The following is a 20,020-nucleotide window of genomic DNA, read 5'->3' as shown; positions in this document are numbered from 1 at the left end:
TTGTCTTAAGTAATAGTATGTTGTCTCTCTGTGACAGCATTGTCGCTCGCACTTGTCTCATGGCCAATAGCTGATTGGGTAATGCAACTGATTTTGCTCCCAGCTAAGGAGCTGATGTCTCAGGGGAATAGTAGAGGTAAGATGACCAGCCAACACTAAAGCAGCAAAGCCTACCCTGGACACTGCACTTTCCAGCTGTGATGCCTCATTTCGAAGCAGATAGCCCACTCCAAATGTTACTTCTTAGATATGGTATCTGTATTCAGGTGATATAAACTTAAGAGGACATACTTGAGAATTCCACGATTTGAAAGATCACAAACTAAGCACTCAGTAAACAATGGTTGGTGTTACTATAAATTTCAGAATCTTTCAGAATCTTTCTAAATCTCACTCTTCATATGCGGTATCTTAAAATTTCACTCCTTGCTAAGTAGTATATTGGGTTTTTTACACTTATTACTTGCAATTCATATAACAGCTTTGGAAGTATGTTTGATTTTGCCATTTGAATAATGAGACAGAAACTCAAAGCTGTTACAAAGCTGGAGCATCTTCAGACAACTATGAAAAAAGCAGAGCTGGGCTCAGCAACTTAATTTTCTAACTTTAAACCCAGTCTGCCCTCTTTCCACTGTGGCATGCTGGGTTACTTCAGATGGAGAATTCAAGGGAAATGTCTTGCATATATCAGAAGGGTTTGTGGGTTTTTTTTAAATTAGAAATTAAAGAAGATATCAGAGAAACCAGTATGTACATACAATTTAAAGTCTACTAGAGTATTTCTTCCATTTTCTGGCTTATGCACAACAGATTGATTTAATTTGAAGAGATAGATTGTTGACACTTTGGAATGTTATGTTACATTAACATAACTGTGGTGTTGATAACCTCTAGGCAAAAACTGAAGTCCATTGTCTGCTTTATCCCTCTCTTTATTACTTTACATCAAAGACAGTAACTAAATGTATCTCCTGCTACCTGTGTGTTCCTAACAAAATCAGTTGTTTATACACTACCAAACTGTCTTCTGGGCACTGCCTTATCAAAAGACTGGATAAGGTTACATAGAAGCATCAAATAACGATACAACTAAACTGCAACAAAATTAGTTCATTCCTTGATACTTATTAAGCACCTACTCTGTCATGGCATGCAAATTGCTGCCCTCATAGAGATGACAGTCTGCTCTTTCTTCATAATCCATTGCCTGATAATCCTACTTGTATTCCTGTGTTCTCTCCTCCTATCCCCTAGACACACATGCACACACACACATGCATATGCCTACTGAGAGTTTTCTCGACTGATAAAGGAGAAGCAATCAAATAATCTTTTTCTCTTCCTCTGAATTAGTTCTCTGTGCTGTAAAACAAAATACCACAAATTTAGCAGCTTAAAACAGCACATATTTATTATCACAGTTTCCCTGGGTCAGGAGTCTGTGCACAACTTAGCTGATTTCTCTGTTCAGGCTGAAACCAGGTCTTGGCCAGCTGCATTCTCATTTACAGCTTGGAATCCTCTTCCCCGCTCATTTAGGTTGCTGGAATAATTCACTTCCTTTCAGCTGTAGGGTTGAAGCCCTCAGCTCTTAGAGGTCACCTCTCTCCATAGGCAATTCACAACTTGGTTGTTTGCTTCTTCAAGGCCAGCCGGAGAGTGTTTCTGCCTCCGTTAGTTAACGTGGAGTTCTTTGTAACATAATCAAAAGGATGACAGCCCATTTTCTTTCCCATTTTCGATTGGCTAAAAGCAAATTACAGTTTCTTCTTATACCCACGGGGAGGAAATTATACAAAGGTGACTCACTGGGGTACCCTAGGGTGTGTCTGTCACACCGTCTACCAAATAATAATAATAAAAATTATAGAGCACTTTTTGAGCTCTTTCTCTGAACTAGCACTATTCAAAGCATTATACATATATTTATTCATTTAATAATCACAAAAACTGTATGAAGTGAAGAGTTTGTTATTCTAAGTTTACATATGATGAAACTAAAATGTAGAGAGGTGGACCTTCTCAGCTAGCCTTTATCCATCAAAAAAATAGGCAAAAACGATAACAGCAAATCTTGGTGCTACATATTTCTTCAGCTACCACCACTCACTGCATTTTGCTTTATAACAAGGTTCTTTACCTACCTCGTCAGAGTTTTGGTAGCTGTCTCTGTCTCTGTCTTTGTCTCTGTCTCTCTTTACTGAGGTAAAACTGGTGTTTAATATTATATAAGTTCCAGGTACAACATTATAATTTGACATCTGTGTGTACTACAAAGTGATCACCACAAAACCTAGTTGCCATACTTCACCCACCCTCACTCCCTTCCCTATGGCACTGATCAATTCTCTATGAGTTTATGTTTTATTAGTTTTGTTAGATTCCACACATGAGGGAAATCATTTGGTATTTCTCTTTCGCCATATTATTTCTCTTAGTGTAATACCTTTAAGGTCCATCTAGTCTCTTGCAATTGGCAAGATTTTTTTAATCACTGAGTAATATTTATACACATATTTTTATATATTATATATACCATATTTTTATCATGCACTGATGAACATTTATGTTGTTGCCATTTCTTGGCTATTGTAAAAATTCCTTCAATATACATAAGTGTCTATATATCTTTTCAAATAGTGTTTTTGTGTTCCTCTGATAGATATATAGAAGTGGAACATCTGGATCCTGGTGTAGTTCTATTCTTAATTTTTTTAATAAATTTATTTTTTATTGGTGTTCAATTTACCAACATACAGAATAACACCTTAATTTTTAAAAAATGTATTTACTTGAGAGAGAGTGTGCAGTAGCAGGGTAAGGGGAAGAGAAAGAGGGAGAGAATCACTACTGAGCATGGAGCCCAAATTGGGGCTTGATCCCAGGACCCTGAGATCATGACCTGAGCTGAAATCAAGAGTCAGACACTTAACTGACTGCACTATCCAGGCACCCCCTATTCTTAATTATTTGAGGAACCTCCATCTTGTTTGACTTAATAGGCTGTAACAATTTACATTTCTACCAACAGTGTGGATAATTGTTATTTCTTCTCTTTTTAATAATAGCCATTCTAAGAGGTGTGAGATGATATCTCATTGTGATTTTGATTTGTATTTCCTTTATAATTAGTGATGTTTTACACCTTTTCATGTGCTTGTTGGCCATTTGTATGTCTTAGAAAAATATCTATTCAAGTCCTCTGCCTGTTTTTATCACTGCATTCCCAGTACCTAGCATATGAAGATTTTGAGTGTTAATTAAAGGAAGCCATATGGTATAAAGAGGTATCATTTTGGGGGATTATATTGTTTCACCGCTTACCTATCTACAGGGTCGTTATAGGTACAAAATTAACTATAGTCATTATAGTTATTGATTTTAGTTATTTTATTTTATTTATTTATTTATTTATTTATTTATTTATTTATTATTTATTTATTTATTTATTTATTTATTTATTTATTTATGATAGTCACACAGAGAGAGAGAGAGAGGCAGAGACACAGGCAGAGGGAGAAGCAGGCTCCATGCACTGGGAGCCCGACGTGGGATTCGATCCCGGGTCTCCAGGATCGCGCCCTGGGCCAAAGGCAGGCGCCAAACCGCTGCGCCACCCAGGGATCCCGATTTTAGTTATTATTGAACAATAAGTGGATTGGAGCCATTGTTAAACTATATAGAGGAGGAAAAAGGTAAATTCAGGCATGGATATTTACAGATTCCAAAGGGAGAATTAGAAGCATTCCAGATAACCAGGCCTGGCAGTTCTCACAGTTACCTTTTTCCTCTCTGGGCACTTATCATATTGTCTGTCTTATTCTAGGTGCTAGGCTTTTGTGGTAGCAGAAGCTGTCCATTTCATAGTTCCTGGCACGTAGTTGATGCTTATGAAATGTTTGTTAAAGAAATGAATGACTAATAGATAGGCACTTAAACACAGCTGTTCAGTGTATTACAAGTAGAAACAGTGATTCACTGCTTCCCACTACATTATGACATAATCTTATTTTATCTACACAAGAGCATGAGCTTGATTTTCACTAAATAAAGCATTAGTATTCTGTCTCATGGTTGGATACATTGAAAGTTTTCTTTATTTCCCTCCCACAGTGGGAACATTGATAAAAATGCAATTATAAGAGAAATTTTTTAAGACATTTACATATTCTCCAATTTGCTAAAACTTGTTCAAATTTTATTTATCTGCGTTTGTATTAAAAAATCACTTCATACCAAGATCCATCAAAATTCCCAAATGACCAGGTGTTGTCCACAAAATTGAATAAAAGAGATAGGCATAAAAACACATGTCTCTAGTTTTGAGAAGTTGATAAAAACTTGAAATATCAATGACTTTACTTTTGCCTTTAGGCATCTTTATTTATCTTATGCTCACCTGTTTCATTACAGGCTATATTTCTTCTGAGCAAACTGCTAAAACATCAAAGAGAATATAGCACTTTGAATAGAGACTCCTCCCTTTGAAATCTGCAAATGGGATGGTTCTTGGAAAAGGTGGCAGATTGTAAAAACAGAATAATGTCATTAGAAAATGATTATTGTTGCTCATAAGATTGTATAGAAGATTGAGAGAAATCTCATGTGTATAGTAATTGAAACTCAACAATTGAAAACTTTTAAGAATCAATATATGAAAATTCCTTTTTCATATATTTCTAATATGCACACCCCGCAAATGTGGTTTTCCTTATTGTATATGCTGAAATTCATGGCAGTAATTACGAGAAAACTTTTATTTTTCTCTTATTGCTAGGGAATTCTTTTTCCCCATTGCTTGGAGCCTGAGAAATTGCTTGCCAACATGTCTTGCTTTAGGGAATGGCCTCCCCAACCTCTGATTGAACATTTCCTCTGTGGACTTGGGGGCTTGGGGCTTGATCAGGTCATCCGGTGGGAGAGAGAACAGTTATCTTAGAATGTGCAGGAGATCCCATTTTAAAGAAGACTATTATTTTAGGCAAGTGGTTGGTTTGCCTTACAAATTGCGTGTGTTTGGTGTATGTGTGTGTGTACATGCATGGATACACAGATATATATATATATGTATATGTATATATGTGTATATATGTGTGTATGTATGAATGAATGTATAGAAAGATACAAGTAGATTCATACAGATATATGTTTCTATGCATTTTTTTAAATGAGAAGGCAATAAGCAGTTCCCACAGGACTAGTTTTCATTATGCCATTTTATAATCTTTAGTTTCAAAGCCCTTTGCAATTCACATCCACAAAAGTCTCATCAAATAATGAACTGTTGCTGTATACTTTTGTCCATCCCTCTGCTTGAAGAACTTCATTCCAGTTAACATTATATCCAGCATCATCCAGAGTGTGGGAGAGCTTCCATCTCCCAAACCTTTCCATGCTGAACTTTATACCTTGTGATTTTCACCCTAGTGCTCAGCAGTGATTCCCCAAGGAGTAAGTGATAGAAAGAACTAAAGCATCAGCTCAGTTCAGAAGAGGGACTTTTATGATAAAAGCCCTATCGTAACAGTGATAACAAAAAAGCCTGCTACTTTTCCATCTAAATGTTGATTGGGGGGGGTAATATATTTATATCCTCTCTGAGATTCCCCTTTTGTTTACTTTAGCTTACTCTACATGCATATTTTAAAAAAGGTGGAAGGAGGATGAACATGGTGTAATACTTCATTTTTTTTTCTCGGACACTTAACTGATAGAGCCACCCAGGTGCCCTTGAAATTACAGTCTCTACTTTTTAAAAGAAAAGATGTTATGTTTCTTTATATTTTGATGTATTTTTTAGAAAGGAATGTCAGATAGTTGTTTCCTTTTTTTTTTGTTTCCTTTTTTTTTAATAAAGATTTTATTTACTTATTAGAGAGAGAAAGCATGAGCCAGATGAGCAGGGGTGAGGGGTAGGAGAGGTTAGAAGGATCTCCATGCTGACCAGGGAGCCCGATGCAGGACTCTATCCCAGGACCCTGGGATCATGACCTGAGCTGGAGGCAAACACTTAATCAACTGAGCCACTCCTGTACCCCAAAATAGTTGTTTCTTGAAGTGGGCTTTGAACTTGAAGTTGTTTAGGCTTGTAGACTAAAGCCTATTATGTCATTCTTTTTTTTTTAATTTTTATTTATTTATGATAGTCAGAGATAGAGAGGCAGAGACACAGGCAGAGGGAGAAGCAGGCTCCATGCACCGGGAGCCTGACGTGGGATTCGATCCCGGGTCTCCAGGATCGCGCCCTGGGCCAAAGGCAAGCGCCAAACCGCTGCGCCACCCAGGGATCCCTATTATGTCATTCTTTACAAGTTTTTACTACTTTTAAAAATCATTAACTTTATCTTTATTATTGAAGTATAGTTGCCATACAATGCTATATTTGTTTCAGGTCTATAACATAGTGATCTGACAATTCTATACATTACTCAATGCTCACCACAATAAGTGTAGTCACGAGGATCCCTGGGTGGCGCAGCGGTTTGGCGCCTGCCTTTGGCCCAGGGCGCGATCCTGGAGACCCGGGATCGAATCCCACGTCGGGCTCCCGGTGCATGGAGCCTGCTTCTCCCTCTGTCTGTGTCTCTGCCTCTCTCTCTCTCTCTGTGTGACTATCATAAATAAATTAAAAAAAAACAATAAGTGTAGTCACCACACAACGTTATTGTATTATTATTGACTTTATTCCATATGCTATACATTTCATCTCTGTGTTTTATTATTTTATAACTGGAAGTTTGTACCTCCTACTCCCCTTTACCTATTTCATCTATCTCCTACCCAACTGTCCTCTGGCAACCACCAGTTTATATTTAAGAGTGTGGGAGGCTTTTTTTTTTGTTGTTGTTGTTCTGGTTCATTTTGTTTTTTAGATTCCACATATAAGTAAAATCATATGGTATTTGTCTTTGACTTATTTCACTTAGCATGATCTCTAGTTTTATTTTCACTATTTTACTTATTTTGAATATTTGATTTTTGTGTTGTAGTGAAAGTTATCCCATGTCCAGATCTGAGAACATTTTTTGATCACTTGTTCAACAGGGATTTAGTATCTAACATGTGCATATTCATTGTGCTTAGGTTTATTTCATTTGACTGCTTCTGATTTACAGCTCTTAACACATCATTTCCCAAAATATTCTGAAGAATACTTGTTCCATGAAATACTGATAATTGTTCTGTAAGGGGATTACAGGGTTAAAAAATTGGAGAAATATCGTGTTATAGGTATATTCTTAGGTATTAAAAATAAACTATAGTACATTAGAATACTTACAGTAAATAAAACTGTTTTAAGCATATTTAATAAATATAAACTGATTCTATCAGCAGAATCAGTTTACTGGGGAGCTTGTATGGCTCAGTAGGTTAAGTGTCTGCCTTTGGCTCAAGTCATGATCTCAGGGTCCTGGGATCCAGCCCCACGTAGGGTTCCCTCTCCTTCTGTCCCTCCCCCCTGCTTGTGCGTTCTCTCTCTCTCTCTCTCATAAATAAATACATAAACTCTGTTTAAAAAAGATTTAATTTCCTTTTAGATGTATTACCCATTAAAATTAAAATGAGGGATCCCTGGGTGGCGCAGCGGTTTGGCGCCTGCCTTTGGCCCGGGGCGCGATCCTGGAGACCCGGGATCGAATCCCACATCGGGCTCCCGGTGCATGGAGCTTGCTTCTCTCTCTGCCTGTGTCTCCGCCTCTCTCTCTCTCTCTGTGACTATCATAAATAAATAAAAAAAAAATTTAAAAAAAAATAAAATTAAATTAAAATGACCTATTTAAATTACTGTTTTGCAAAGTACTGTTTGGGTAATACTGTCTTTTTTTTTTTTTAACGATTTGCTTTATTTATTCATGGGAAAGAAAGAGAGGCAGAGACATAGGCAGAGGGAGAAGCAGACTCCCTGCACAGAAGCCTGATGCAAGACTTGATCCCAGGACCCTGGGATCGCAACCTGAGTCAGAGGCAGATGCTCAACCATTGAGCCACCCAAGCACCCCAGGAAATATTGTCTTAATGCAGCTTTAGAAATAGCATTCAAAAGTTAGTGGCCAGATTGTCCTTAGTCTATTGTCAGTCCTGTCTCCCTTACTGATCCTTTCTTTCTCAGCAGCCCTCTTTCATTTTTATGCCTAACTTTATGCTTAAAGAATTACATTCTTGCTTATGGATAAACCTTGAGCATACCTATGGAGTCTTCTGAGCCACCTGAATTCTACTAAATGATAAGGTAAAAAATGAAAAATTTCCTATTAGAATGAATAATATCCTACCTTTGATTCTTAATGGGGTCCATAGTTCAAGAGTACTGGGTGCTTGATCAGAGTATGAGTGTCAGTGATGGGATGCCTGGGTGGCTCAGTGGTTGAGCATTTGCCTTCTGCTGAGGACATGATCCCAGGGTCCTAGGATCAAGTCCCACATCAGGCTCCCATAGGGAGCCTGCTTCTCCCTCTGCCTTTGTCTCTGCCTCTCTGTGTGTGTGTCTTTCGTGAATAAATAAATAAAATCTTTTAAAAAATTAAAAAAGAGGGTTAGTGATGACAGCTTATTGTTCATCTGCTTGTTACTCTTTTGCTGTTGCATTTGCCTTCTGGTTAGTCTCTACTGCCTGGCTTGTGTCTGCCATAAAGACTCTATGGATTTTTTTTTTTTAATTGGGCACCACAACTTACATAGTATACTGCACATACTGTTGACCTAAATAATTCTACATGGTTTGATAGATACTAGCACACACATACAATATAGCTCACTTCCCTTGCATCTTTCCTTGCATTTCTTCCTACCTCTGTCAGACAGCTTTTGTTTGGTCTTTCTAGCAGAATCTACATTTCCTGCCCATTCCTTCTAGATCAGTATTTCTCAGGGCTCTGCTTTAGAGCTGTCTTCTATTCCAGTAAATTCTTCTTCCATGTTCTCATCATATCCTTGTTTTCTTCTTTGCTGATAATTGCTAGTTTTCATTGATTCCTCCCATACTGTTGAGCTTCCTGCCCTGAGTCTTAGTTATTGATTAGACTTCTTTATTTGGATGCCTTTAAGATATCCTTATATCAACATATCCAAAACAAATCCCATCACTTCTTTGTCCAGATTCCTGCTCCTCCTTGTATTTTTCCTGTCCTGATTTCCGCTACCAGTATTCACCAACTTACCCAAACTTTATGCCTGAGACTCATCATTTACACCTTTGTCTCATTCACCACTCATTACATGTGCACTCAGCCCCATCCAGTCTGCAGTTCCTGTACCTCTCTTGAATAGCTCTCTTCTCTTTACTTGCATTGCCTGAATAATCTTAAGACTTCATCATTTATACCTTGACCTTCTCTTGATGATTCTCGAACAGGAACCTCTGTCCCTAGTCTTGGCTATGTCCAGGGCATCCCCTACACTATATGTTGAATGATATATCTGAGGCATCTGCTTAAAATTGTTATTAGCACCTCAACTGGTTTAAAACCAAACCTCCTCTTCTCACCATTGTCTTCATTTTGGTAAATAGAAATTTTATAATTGTAGTTGCCAAAGCCAAGGCCAAAAAAAAAAAAAAAAGTATTTGGTGTTATCCTTGCCTGATCTCTTTCTCTCTTACCACACATCCAATCCATCATTAAGTTCTGTTGGTTCAACCCTCAGAAGAAAATCAGAACCCAAGCATTTCCACTGCTGTCACCATAGTCCAAGCTACTCTCATCCTTTTCCTGGATCACCACAGTAACTACATACTTGTGTCCTTATAAGTCTTTATCATCTAAAACTATGCTGTCCTATAGAGTAGCTATGAGTCACCAGTGGCTGCTGAGCAATAGAAATATGATTGATCTGAATTGAGATGCTTAAAAATATACACTAGATATTGAAGAATTAATACATAAAACAATGAAAATATCTTAATATTCTATGTTATATATCAAAACAATAACATTTTGCATAGGCGGTATTAAAAAAAAGATGTTATTAGAATTTCACCTTCTTTTTTATTGTTTCAATGTGACTACTAAGAAAACTGAAATCACGTATGTGGCTGACATTTATGTTGCCTTTGGATGGCACCACTCTAAAGTCTTTTTTATACACAGCAGTCAGAGCTATCCTTTTGAAATGTCAGAATTTCCCATTCCTCAGACCAGAATTCCCTCAAAGGCTTTGTAGCTCACTTGAGGGGAAAAGCCAGTCTGTACAGTGGGTCTGCAGCCCAGCACAATTTTGTAGCCTCCAATCCAATGTGCCTCCGGGTTTTCAGATCCCCTGGTGGGCCCCCCACAAGGGTCAGTATCTGGATTGGCATCCCTTTACTTCACACACTCTTCCCCAGGCTATTTCAGGGATGCTTCCTTGCTTTTTTCAGGTTTCTACATGAATATCCCTTATTAAGAGTGAGCATTCCAGAGGCCAATCCTGAACACCCCATCTAAACCAGCAGCCTGCCTACCTGCGTACACGCAGTGTGAGGTGGCTTCACTTTGAATGGCTCCCCATTGTCTGAAGAATGAAATCCACATTGCTTAGTATATCTAGGTGTCCCGTTATTGTCTGGCTATTTTCAAACTCTCCAACACATCTCTCACTGTTCCATTTTGCAGCCCACATGCCATGCATTCTGAATCACTTACAGGAAATCTAAAATAAGAAAAAAGTGATAATATATTAGAGGTCTGAAGGATTATTATTAAGCATAGATATATTCGTGTACGGAATTAAAATTCATTGACCTTCAAAAACTGGCTACGGTGCAAGGAGAATTGGCATTTCCACCCTTTGAATTCCACAGACATCCATCCCACAAAATGGATGTTACTGTAATCAATACCAAAGGCAAGTTATAGACTCACGAACAAGGAGTTTGAACCTTTGTGAAAGGATCTCAACACAAATTAATTTCCCTTTACTCGTATTTATTTTCCTCTATAACAACTAAAACGTTCAGAGTTTTTTCCTCCTAATTAAAAAGGAAGCATAATTTATCAATAGCTTAGACACTTCATTACAAGAGAGTTAAGGGAGTTTTTAGAATGAACATTTCTAGCGTGGGTAATCTGAAAAACAAGAATTTATAGCTCAGCAATAAATAAATAAATAAATCTTTCAGAAATGTTTATTGTTCCAGCTCATTAAAATGTTATGTCTTTTGGACAGTATTTCTTAAAGACCATAAAATTAATAGTGTATTTTAAAAGTTTTATTGGCACGTATTTCCTAAGTCCAATTTAGCCCTAATGTTTAATTGTGCTGTCTCATACAGCCTGAAAGTCTGGCAGTTAATATTATTTTTCTGTTTTAAAAGAAAAACATTTTCCTTCAGGGCTAGCTTCCATATTTTTGAATGTGTTTATTTCACACTGCCTTGCATTTTCATGTGCTGAAATCTTGAAACTCTGTCAGAGCTAATCTGGATCTGGTATTTCTTTGTGTCTTAAAATTATGCTGAAATTTCAATTAATAACTAATCATGCTCTTGGCCTGGGAGAATGCATGAGATGAAAATCCTGCCTATCAGCTACCGGAGTTTAATTTTAAATCTTTCATTACATAAAGCGAGGGCAGCAATAAACATTTATTGAGTACCTGCAATACACTAGGCATTGCATGGACTATAGAAGATTATAAGGTACCATGCATGTCCTCAAATATAGAAGAATTCTAACCTATTCATTGTGCCTGCTATAAATGCACTTCATAGCAAACAAATTTCTTTACCTCTTCAGGGAACTTGCCTTCCACCTACTAGTCCTATTTAAAATTTACACAATAAGAATACCTCTTCCCTTTTAGTCTTCCTAAGTGAAGTCGCTTTTTCTCAGGGCTCCGAAACCACAGACAGATGTTCAGAGTTAACATTCACAGAAAAATTTCAGACTTCTTAGAGGCATAACACTTAGATGGCCTGTCTTCTCTTCATCCTTTTGTCTTTGCTAGATCTCTTTCATAACACTGCTTGAAGACTTGTGCTCAAGCTCAGCTGCCTTTTTCATCCACCCCATTTCCTGGAGTCATCCTGAGCGTGTTTGGTGTCTGCTGAAATGTTCTTCCATTACCTTTACATCCTCAGTCCTAAAGCCCTCCACCCAGTCCTGAAGATTTTGCCTTTCTTTTCCTTTTTTGGAAGTATTCTGCTACCTGCTGGTGATGTCTTTCTGTTATGCATTCCTCTCCATTCCATCTTTTTCACAGGTAATAAAGTTATCTTGTTAAACATAAATCTTTTTGGACTCTTCCCAACTTTGACCTTTTTAATGGTAGTTTCCTTTTACCTAGAGCAGGGTTTCTCACCTTTACCCTATTGTGGCACATGTTGAAAAGGTGATTAAGGTTCCATAGTGTAATGGTGAGCACTCTGGACTCTGAAAAGGTGATTAATATGCAGAGGTAAATCAGGGGGCTAACTTGGACTTGGAGGTGACCAGCCAGAGGCGCCATGCTGATATATGCTCTGCCTCAAGCCTCCGGTTCACCTTAAGTACATTCACTGGGTCATCTCCATGTGGAGACTAAAGCCCAAACTCCTTAGATTCAGAGTCTTACTTAGTAGGATCCTCCCCTGCCCCTTCCCTCCAGAAATGGAGCCTGGAACAAGAACTTGAATATAGTTAGTTTGGAAGCAGAAGCCAGGGATTAGATGATGTGAAGACAAGAAGAAATACCCTTGGAATGACTCAGTCACAGTTCTGCTGAGGGCCCTCTGAGAGTTGTTCCAGAGGACAACAGGGAAGCAAGACGTTTTACCACAGACCCTTGTCTCCCATGGATGGGGGCATTGCCCTCAGGGCCAGACTCTGCATTTCCAGGCTGCATCTGTTGCAAAGAAAACCCTAGAGTGTTACAGGTGTGGGTGGGACAAATGCCCTGAAAAGCATTGCCCCATCTTGTCTATACTTATGCAGGCTAGATACAGATTCACCAATGTCCAGTCCAGTCTACTTCTCTACCACTCAGACCTTGTGCTTCATGTTAAGTTCCCTCTGACTAGTTCTGTAAAGAGTGGCTGGTATAGTATTTTAGAAAGGAAAAAAAAAAAAAAAACAACCAGACTTCTGACCAGGGACTTAGTGGACTAGCTACACATACTGCTAGTCTCAAGCTGGTCTTAAGGCTGTGATTGAAGTTCATTTCCCTTCTCTGTCACCCATTTCTGAATTTCCTCACACCCAGTGGAATTCTGCTAGTTTGCCTGGTGAAGTCACCCAGACTGTCATCCCTGAAGAGTCTGAGCCTTTGGCTCCCTTAACATTTCTGGCTGTCATTGCTGTAATCCATGTTCACTTGTTACCAAGTGATATAGAAACACCAAGATATAGAAACACCAAGATATAGAAACACCAAGAGAGGTCCTAATGAATCTCCAGTGTTCCCTACATCCTTCACTCTGCCTCTGTCCTATGGCAACAATCCTCTTTCCTCATGACACGTTGGTGCTGATTATCCCACCTGTCCGGTAACTCCTCTCTTTGCCTACTGACCCACCAGCATGAGAGACACAGAGGAACCAGGCAGAGCTTTAGCTCCAGTGGCGCCCTCACCATGTCCAATAGTGCAGTGATTGTCACTTGGGGATGATTTTGCCTCAAAGGCACATTTGGTAATGTTTGAGGACATTTACAATTGTCACATTTGGGAAGGGGGGGTTGCTACTGCATCTAGTGCATAGAGGCCAGGGATGCTGGTCAACAACCTACAATATTCAGACAGCTGCCACAATAAAGAAGTATTTGGACTCAAGTGACAATAGTGCCAAGTCTGTGAGACCTTGCCCTAGAAAAAATGATGTTCTCCTAGGGACATGTACTTTTAAAAAAAAAATTCAATTTTTTTGGGGGGGGACATGGACTTTTAATCTCACATGGTCTGGAACTGTGGGCACCAAAAGTACACAGTCTGCCAGTGGTTTCCTGTGAGAGATAGTATGAAGATTCACTCATCCCATCCCTTGGTTTCCAGGGCCATGTGTTCTACTGGGGACACAGGACCAAATGTCATCCATTGGTTCAGTGTGTATACTGCATTCCAGATAGTCCTAGAATTGTCCAATCAGAAGATAAGAAGGGTGGGGCACTTAATCCATTCAGATCAAAGGTCTGTGTTGGACACTGCCGTGGGATACTGGCATGGTGATATAACTGCATTACAGTTGTACTGAACCCAGGCGGGCGGAAGAGACATACAGGGACCACAAGCATCTGCTATATGTAGAATATATTCACTATAAGGGCAGGAGCTTTTTCTTCAGTGCAATTGTATACACATGCCGGGTACATGGGTTCATATGAGTAGCTTAATAAGTGTCTTGAATAAAGATGAAATAGCTGAGTGAGTAAACAGTGATTCAATGAATGAACAAAGTCTCGCCTGACATTTTCCAAGTGTATTGAATATTTTAGCATGGTTATCCATATCTTCTTAGATGCAGGAAACCTAGAATGTCCACTCTGCAGCTTCCCTGTCCATGTCATGGCAGCATTCAGCATACCTTGTGTTTTTTCACAGCGTCTCTCTTCTGAATTTGATCTACCATTATCCAGTTTAGAGTGGTTGGTATAATACTGACTTTCAGTTTCAGTGTTCTCCTTTGCTCCTGAATGGTGGTTCAGCTGACATGTTCATGAAGGCGTTGAGTGACATTTTAAGAGAAGAGTAGTATTTCTGTGGTGAAGATGGAGTGTGGAAAAGACCATAGACAGAAACATGGGGATGAGAAATCTCAGGTAGCAGTGACAATTAAAGATTAGGACACATGAAGCGTATATATGGGAATAAGAGAAAGTCTTTGAAAATGTAATTGGAGCCAGGCCATTGACCAGCAGGTTAAAGCACCTCACACCTTCATACCTGGTCCAGTTCCTGGTTGTCTGTGATGTCCTGCCTCTGCAATAAAGCTCCTAATCTCTGCAGTACACTACATGCTTTATCTCTAAAGCCATTCTGTCCAAATCCTATCTTGCAGGACCTGGCTTCGCCTCTGGTATCAAGTTCTTCCTCACCACTCATGTCCATCTAGATATCATCCTCCAGCTTTTATTTTTTGCACTTCTTAATTCCCATTCACCCAATGTTTGACACTGTGTTATCTTCATTCCTCAATGATATAAGCAACCAGTCAAGGTCAAGGCCAATTCTTTTATCTCCAATGTCAGCAAGCAGACTACATGCACATAGAAGGTGCAATAAATAATTGGAAAGTTAAAAGCATCCAATTTGATGATGCTTATCTGAATCTCTTCTACATGTGAATTTTAAAAAAATTAGTATGTTTAAAGAAAGAGGTTAATAGCATGCAATTGCACATATTTACACTTTACCATTTACCTGGGTTTTTTTTGTGTGTGTATGTGTGCACCCAAATTGGAAAGAAGTGTGAGGGGGGTTGTATGACAGTGTGGGTGTATTTGCCTTAATATTTTAGAACTTTTTCTTGTCTAAACTTCAGCCAGAGAAAAAAATCCAAGTGATCAGACTGGATTTCTTTAGCTTTCACAAATTTTAGAAAATTTAATTTATAAAAGATAATAGAAAAAAATAAATATAATAAAAGATAATAGAAAGGTATAAACATAGTGATTAAGGTGGTACCACTTAGGACGTAGTAAAATGATAAAGATGTAAAACTGTTTTGATGAAATCCCATGCATTTGTTTTCCTCACTACCAATAATGGGAATGCCTAGTAAAGATTTCCTTTAAATTGTTATATTTGTGTCATTATAGTAGTCACTGTAAAGTGCAGTTTTTCTACTAGGAAATTCACCTTCTGCTAGGCTCCTTTTCTTCCTTTCTCCTACCCCACACTTTCTCTCTCATGCACACACCCTGTTTTCTCTTCTTTCCTGCATACTTTTGCTTTGAATTATCCTTGATGGATCTTGTTTTTTTCCGTTTATTTCCTAGATGGGAAGCGATGGAATTTTACGCCTGAGTTCTTCAGCACTAAATAATGAATTCTTTGCATATGCAGCTCAAGGATGGAAACAGCGACTGGCAGAAGGTAAATTTCTCTTTTCCATTATTCTTTGGCATATCTGAATACACACATTGTACTGAGCCTTGCACCTTTCTCTGATTTCTGAGTCTTTTTCTCTCCCTGACGTATACTTTAATGTAGTAAAAACTCTTATTCTATTCCAAATGACTTCACTAAGTCTTTGTTATACTTGGCATTTTTGAAGGAAGCATAATATTATCTGGAACATAATAAAAAAAATTTTGATGTAGCTAGATTTTCTTTGGAATGGTAATTTTAATCACTTACTTGAGGCACTATGTATTCTCTTAATGTCCTAGAGCTTGAATAGTCTTCTTTTAATACTCTCTTCCCCTAAAGCCACCACTTTACCTTATTCTTCCTTTAGTCACCATGCTTCCCGAAAGAACAAAAATAACCAATGGTACTATCATTTTACTGCCTTACTCACTCAAATTGTAATGATCGTGTGTAACCCTACTTACTATACACAACTGAAATAATGCCTCCTTGAGAATATTAATGACTTTTTAATGGCAAAGCCCAGTTTCCTCTTCTTAGTCCTTAAATTTCAGGCTCCTTCTGCAATATCCTTTTTTTTTTAACCTCGTCCAATTTGAAACGAAACGATCTACCTGAGACATTCACAGTATATTTTAAATTGTTTCCTGTGGCTGCATTGCTGATAGCCATTCCTCAGTTTCCTTCTAGAGCTTCTTTTCTTCCATCTAATGATACATGATGATGTCTCCACCATTCTCTTGGGTACCTTCTCCTGTAGCTGTGCACATTCTCAAAGCAGCCTCTTTCACCTTCTTGGTAGTCCATATGCCAAAAACTTCCATATTGGCTCTAACTCCTTTTTCCTAATTCCATGTTCTGTACCAAATGCCTGTTGGATCTCCCTAGCTGATATCAAGCACCTGAAAACTATAATGTCAATATTAACCTCACTTTCTTTTACTGTCTGCCATCCCTTCTGCCCCCTATTTGTTAATGTCACCGCTGTCCACAGAGCTCCTCACTTTGAAACTTGATGATCCCTCTGGTCCTCTTCCTTCTCCTGATCTGGTCATGAATTGTCAGTTGTGCTGTGAATCTGATTCCCCTTGAACATTCCCACAGCTGCTGGCCTGACTCTACTCTTCCTTTCTCATCTGTCCCATTCAGTGGCCTCCTGGCTGGAGTCCCTCCACTTCATCTTGTTTCTAAGCCAGTTGTTTGGCCACATTCCTCCCTGAGTGAATGCTGTCAGGACCTCCCTCAGTCTCTTGTAGAAAAAAATTAAAACTCTCTTTAAACCATGTATTTGTTAATTGGCCTCAGCCTACCTTTCCCATTTCATTTCATCCTACTCCTGTGTTCCCACAATTGGCCACTCAAAAGAACATAAATATACATATTCATATCTCTGTGCCTTGTGAGTTAATTACTTTATAAAAGCTTAGTCATCCTTCAAAAGCTAACTCAAGAACCATTTCCTGTATGTGGCCTTCCTAATCGATTCAGGCAGAATTAAGTGCCTTTGCTTCTGTACTTTCACTGTCTTTATTCCTACAGCCCATACAGGGCTTTCAGCATTATATTATAGTCAATTGTGTGCCTTTTCTCCCACCAGACTGATTTCATTAAGGACACTGAATATATGCCATTTCATTCACAGCCCCTAGCACACAGTATATTTGCTGAGGGTTTTAAAGTTCACCTATGACTAAATGACTGTTTGAGCCATGTTCATAAAAAGAGAGGCTGTAGAAATGTTGTCAGTACTCTATGTTTTACTTTTCAACATCCATAAAAGCTTACTCAAATTAATTACATGTTTTCTTTATTAATCGGCAAAAGAGATGACCACTTTGACTCAATATATAAGCATTTGCTTTCTAGGAGAATTTACTCCAGAAATGCAGTTGCGGATAAGGCAAGAAATTGAGAAGGAAAAGAAAACAGAACCTTGGAAAGAAAAATTCTTTGAAAGGTTTTATGGAGAAAAGTAAGTACTAGAGCATTTTTTCCTCATTTCTCTCAGAAGGAAATGAAAATGTAATTCTCTGCTTCACATAGCACACTCATATGCTGTAAAACTTAATAAACCTGCGATAAAAGGCAATAGTCCCACAGTGTAAGAAATTGCAGGTAAAATTATAGTGGCATATCAGCACTTAAATTTTTAAAAAATGTGCTTTCAAGGGTTTATAACTTGTCCATGAAAATTCATTTTGGCCTGAAAATAGCACCTGAAATCCTATAGAAGTCAATTATGGCTTTCTTAACTAGATTTTAGTAAAAAATCTCCTGTTTTTAATCCAAGTATGTTCATTAACGAATACTTTAGAGCTAAGTAGTTTTAGACACACTTAAGTTTCACATTTTTCTGATGTTGACTGTGCATATACATGTGTTTGGAGAAGGTCCTGAAGTATTACTCTTTATCTATCTTCCTCTCCGAGTGTAACTGGTTTTTATTATTTCTCTTTTTATGTGTTTCTCTTTAAAATAATACTGGCCACACTTAAGCTTGGCAGCAACTGAATTAAATTGAAAGTAGTTTAGCTTTTGCCTCACATTTAGAAGGGACATATCATACTTGAGCAGAATTAGAGTCTCAGAGACTAGCAGATCCCTAAGGAAGAAGGAAGTCACTGACAATTGACAGTGACTTTAGATCCTCCTTAGAAAGGAATTTGTGCTTGAACTCCCAGGTACATAATTCATGCCTGAAAGTCGTTTTGTGTAGATGTCACTGACGTGGTTGTAGGTAACAAAATCTGTACCAATTGATCTCATTTCATAAAATTTCCCCCTGTAAACAGAGAAAACAATATCAGGAGTCTCATATGAGTACTCTTGAAAAGGAACTACGTGATTAACAGCCTGCTTAGAGTAGGCTAGCATTTGGTGGAGTGTCCTAAATAGCAGTACTCTCAAGTGGGAGGGCTTGTTTTCATTGCTATCCTAGGACCGTGGATGCCTATACATATTTAAGAAAACTTACAGGAGATAATTAATGTGTTTTCTCAAAAATTAAAATGCAGCAGGCTCCTTATATACCTTCAGATATTGTCACCAGCAGTATTACTCAAGCCTGGCTACATCAAAATCCTCACTGGAGCTTTTAAAAATAGATACAGATTTCCAGGACCCATGCCAGACATACTGATTGGGAATGTCCAGTAGTTGAGCCCAGAAATATGCATTTTTAGATGGTCTCTAGGTCATGCTGATGCCCAGCAGGATTAAGAACCTGGAGGATGATATTTCTGACAAAGGGAATGTTGGGAGCACTGTTTTCAGTGCTGGCAAAGGTACAACTGAGCTAGTTACCTCCAGTGCACTGGTCCTTAGTTGTGGTTGACTGTGGGCACTTTTTTTTTTAATTCAGCAAAATTGATTCAGTATCTCATCTAGATGCCAGAGGTGCACATGTTCACAGGGCTTCTTAGGCTCTGCCCTCAGAGAGCCTGTACCCTAGAGACTATGCATGACAGAGGTCTTCCCCCCATTCAGCATGTTGTGATTGAGCGTACCTGGCTCTGATATGTGTCTAAGAGCTTTGCAAGTATTATTTCACTAACCTACCCAACTGTCCTGTAAGATGGACACCGTTATTACTTTTACATTAAAAAAAGGGTTTAGGAAACTGAGATACAGTGAAACTGAGTAATTTTTCCAGGTTTACACAGTGTGGTTAAATGATTTGCTCAGTCACCTAATGCCACAATTCCTTCTCAGAAAAATTCACAAATACAATTTTTTTACATAAAATTTGAGGGCTTCTAGACATCCATGCCTCTCAGGTTAAGGGCCCCTGCCCTGGAAGGTAACAGCTACAATCCTGTGAATAAGCATGATTCCCCATTACGTAACCTCCCTGAGGGCTGAATACAAACAGTTCTCTCTTTTTTTGACCCTTTTCTTGCTGTAGTTTATCTATAGAGTTTCTGTCCCCTTATGTCACTGGTCTTTGTCTCTTTCTGTCTTCGATTACATACTGGATGACAGAGATATTTTGGACATTTCATTGAGTGCTCTTCTAATGTTGTTATTTCTAGATTACTTG

General features: G+C 38.4%; 1 protein-coding gene across 1 annotated transcript in view; it reads left to right on the top strand.

Moving 5' to 3' along the window:
* The window catches only part of ASXL3 (ASXL transcriptional regulator 3), a 147,178-nt gene that overhangs the window by 115,651 nt on the left and 11,507 nt on the right, over positions 1 to 20,020 (top strand). The window contains exons 8-9 of the mRNA XM_055324133.1: positions 15,888 to 15,984; positions 17,848 to 17,953. Of these exons, the coding sequence (XP_055180108.1) occupies positions 15,888 to 15,984; positions 17,848 to 17,953 (203 nt within the window). The remainder of the gene's footprint in view (positions 1 to 15,887; positions 15,985 to 17,847; positions 17,954 to 20,020) is intronic.

This window comes from Nyctereutes procyonoides, unplaced genomic scaffold (assembly GCF_905146905.1).
Source record: "Nyctereutes procyonoides isolate TBG_1078 unplaced genomic scaffold, NYPRO_anot_genome, whole genome shotgun sequence".
In the NCBI taxonomy this organism is placed as follows: domain Eukaryota; kingdom Metazoa; phylum Chordata; class Mammalia; order Carnivora; family Canidae; genus Nyctereutes; species Nyctereutes procyonoides.
This window is presented reverse-complemented; position numbering and strand designations above follow the sequence as displayed.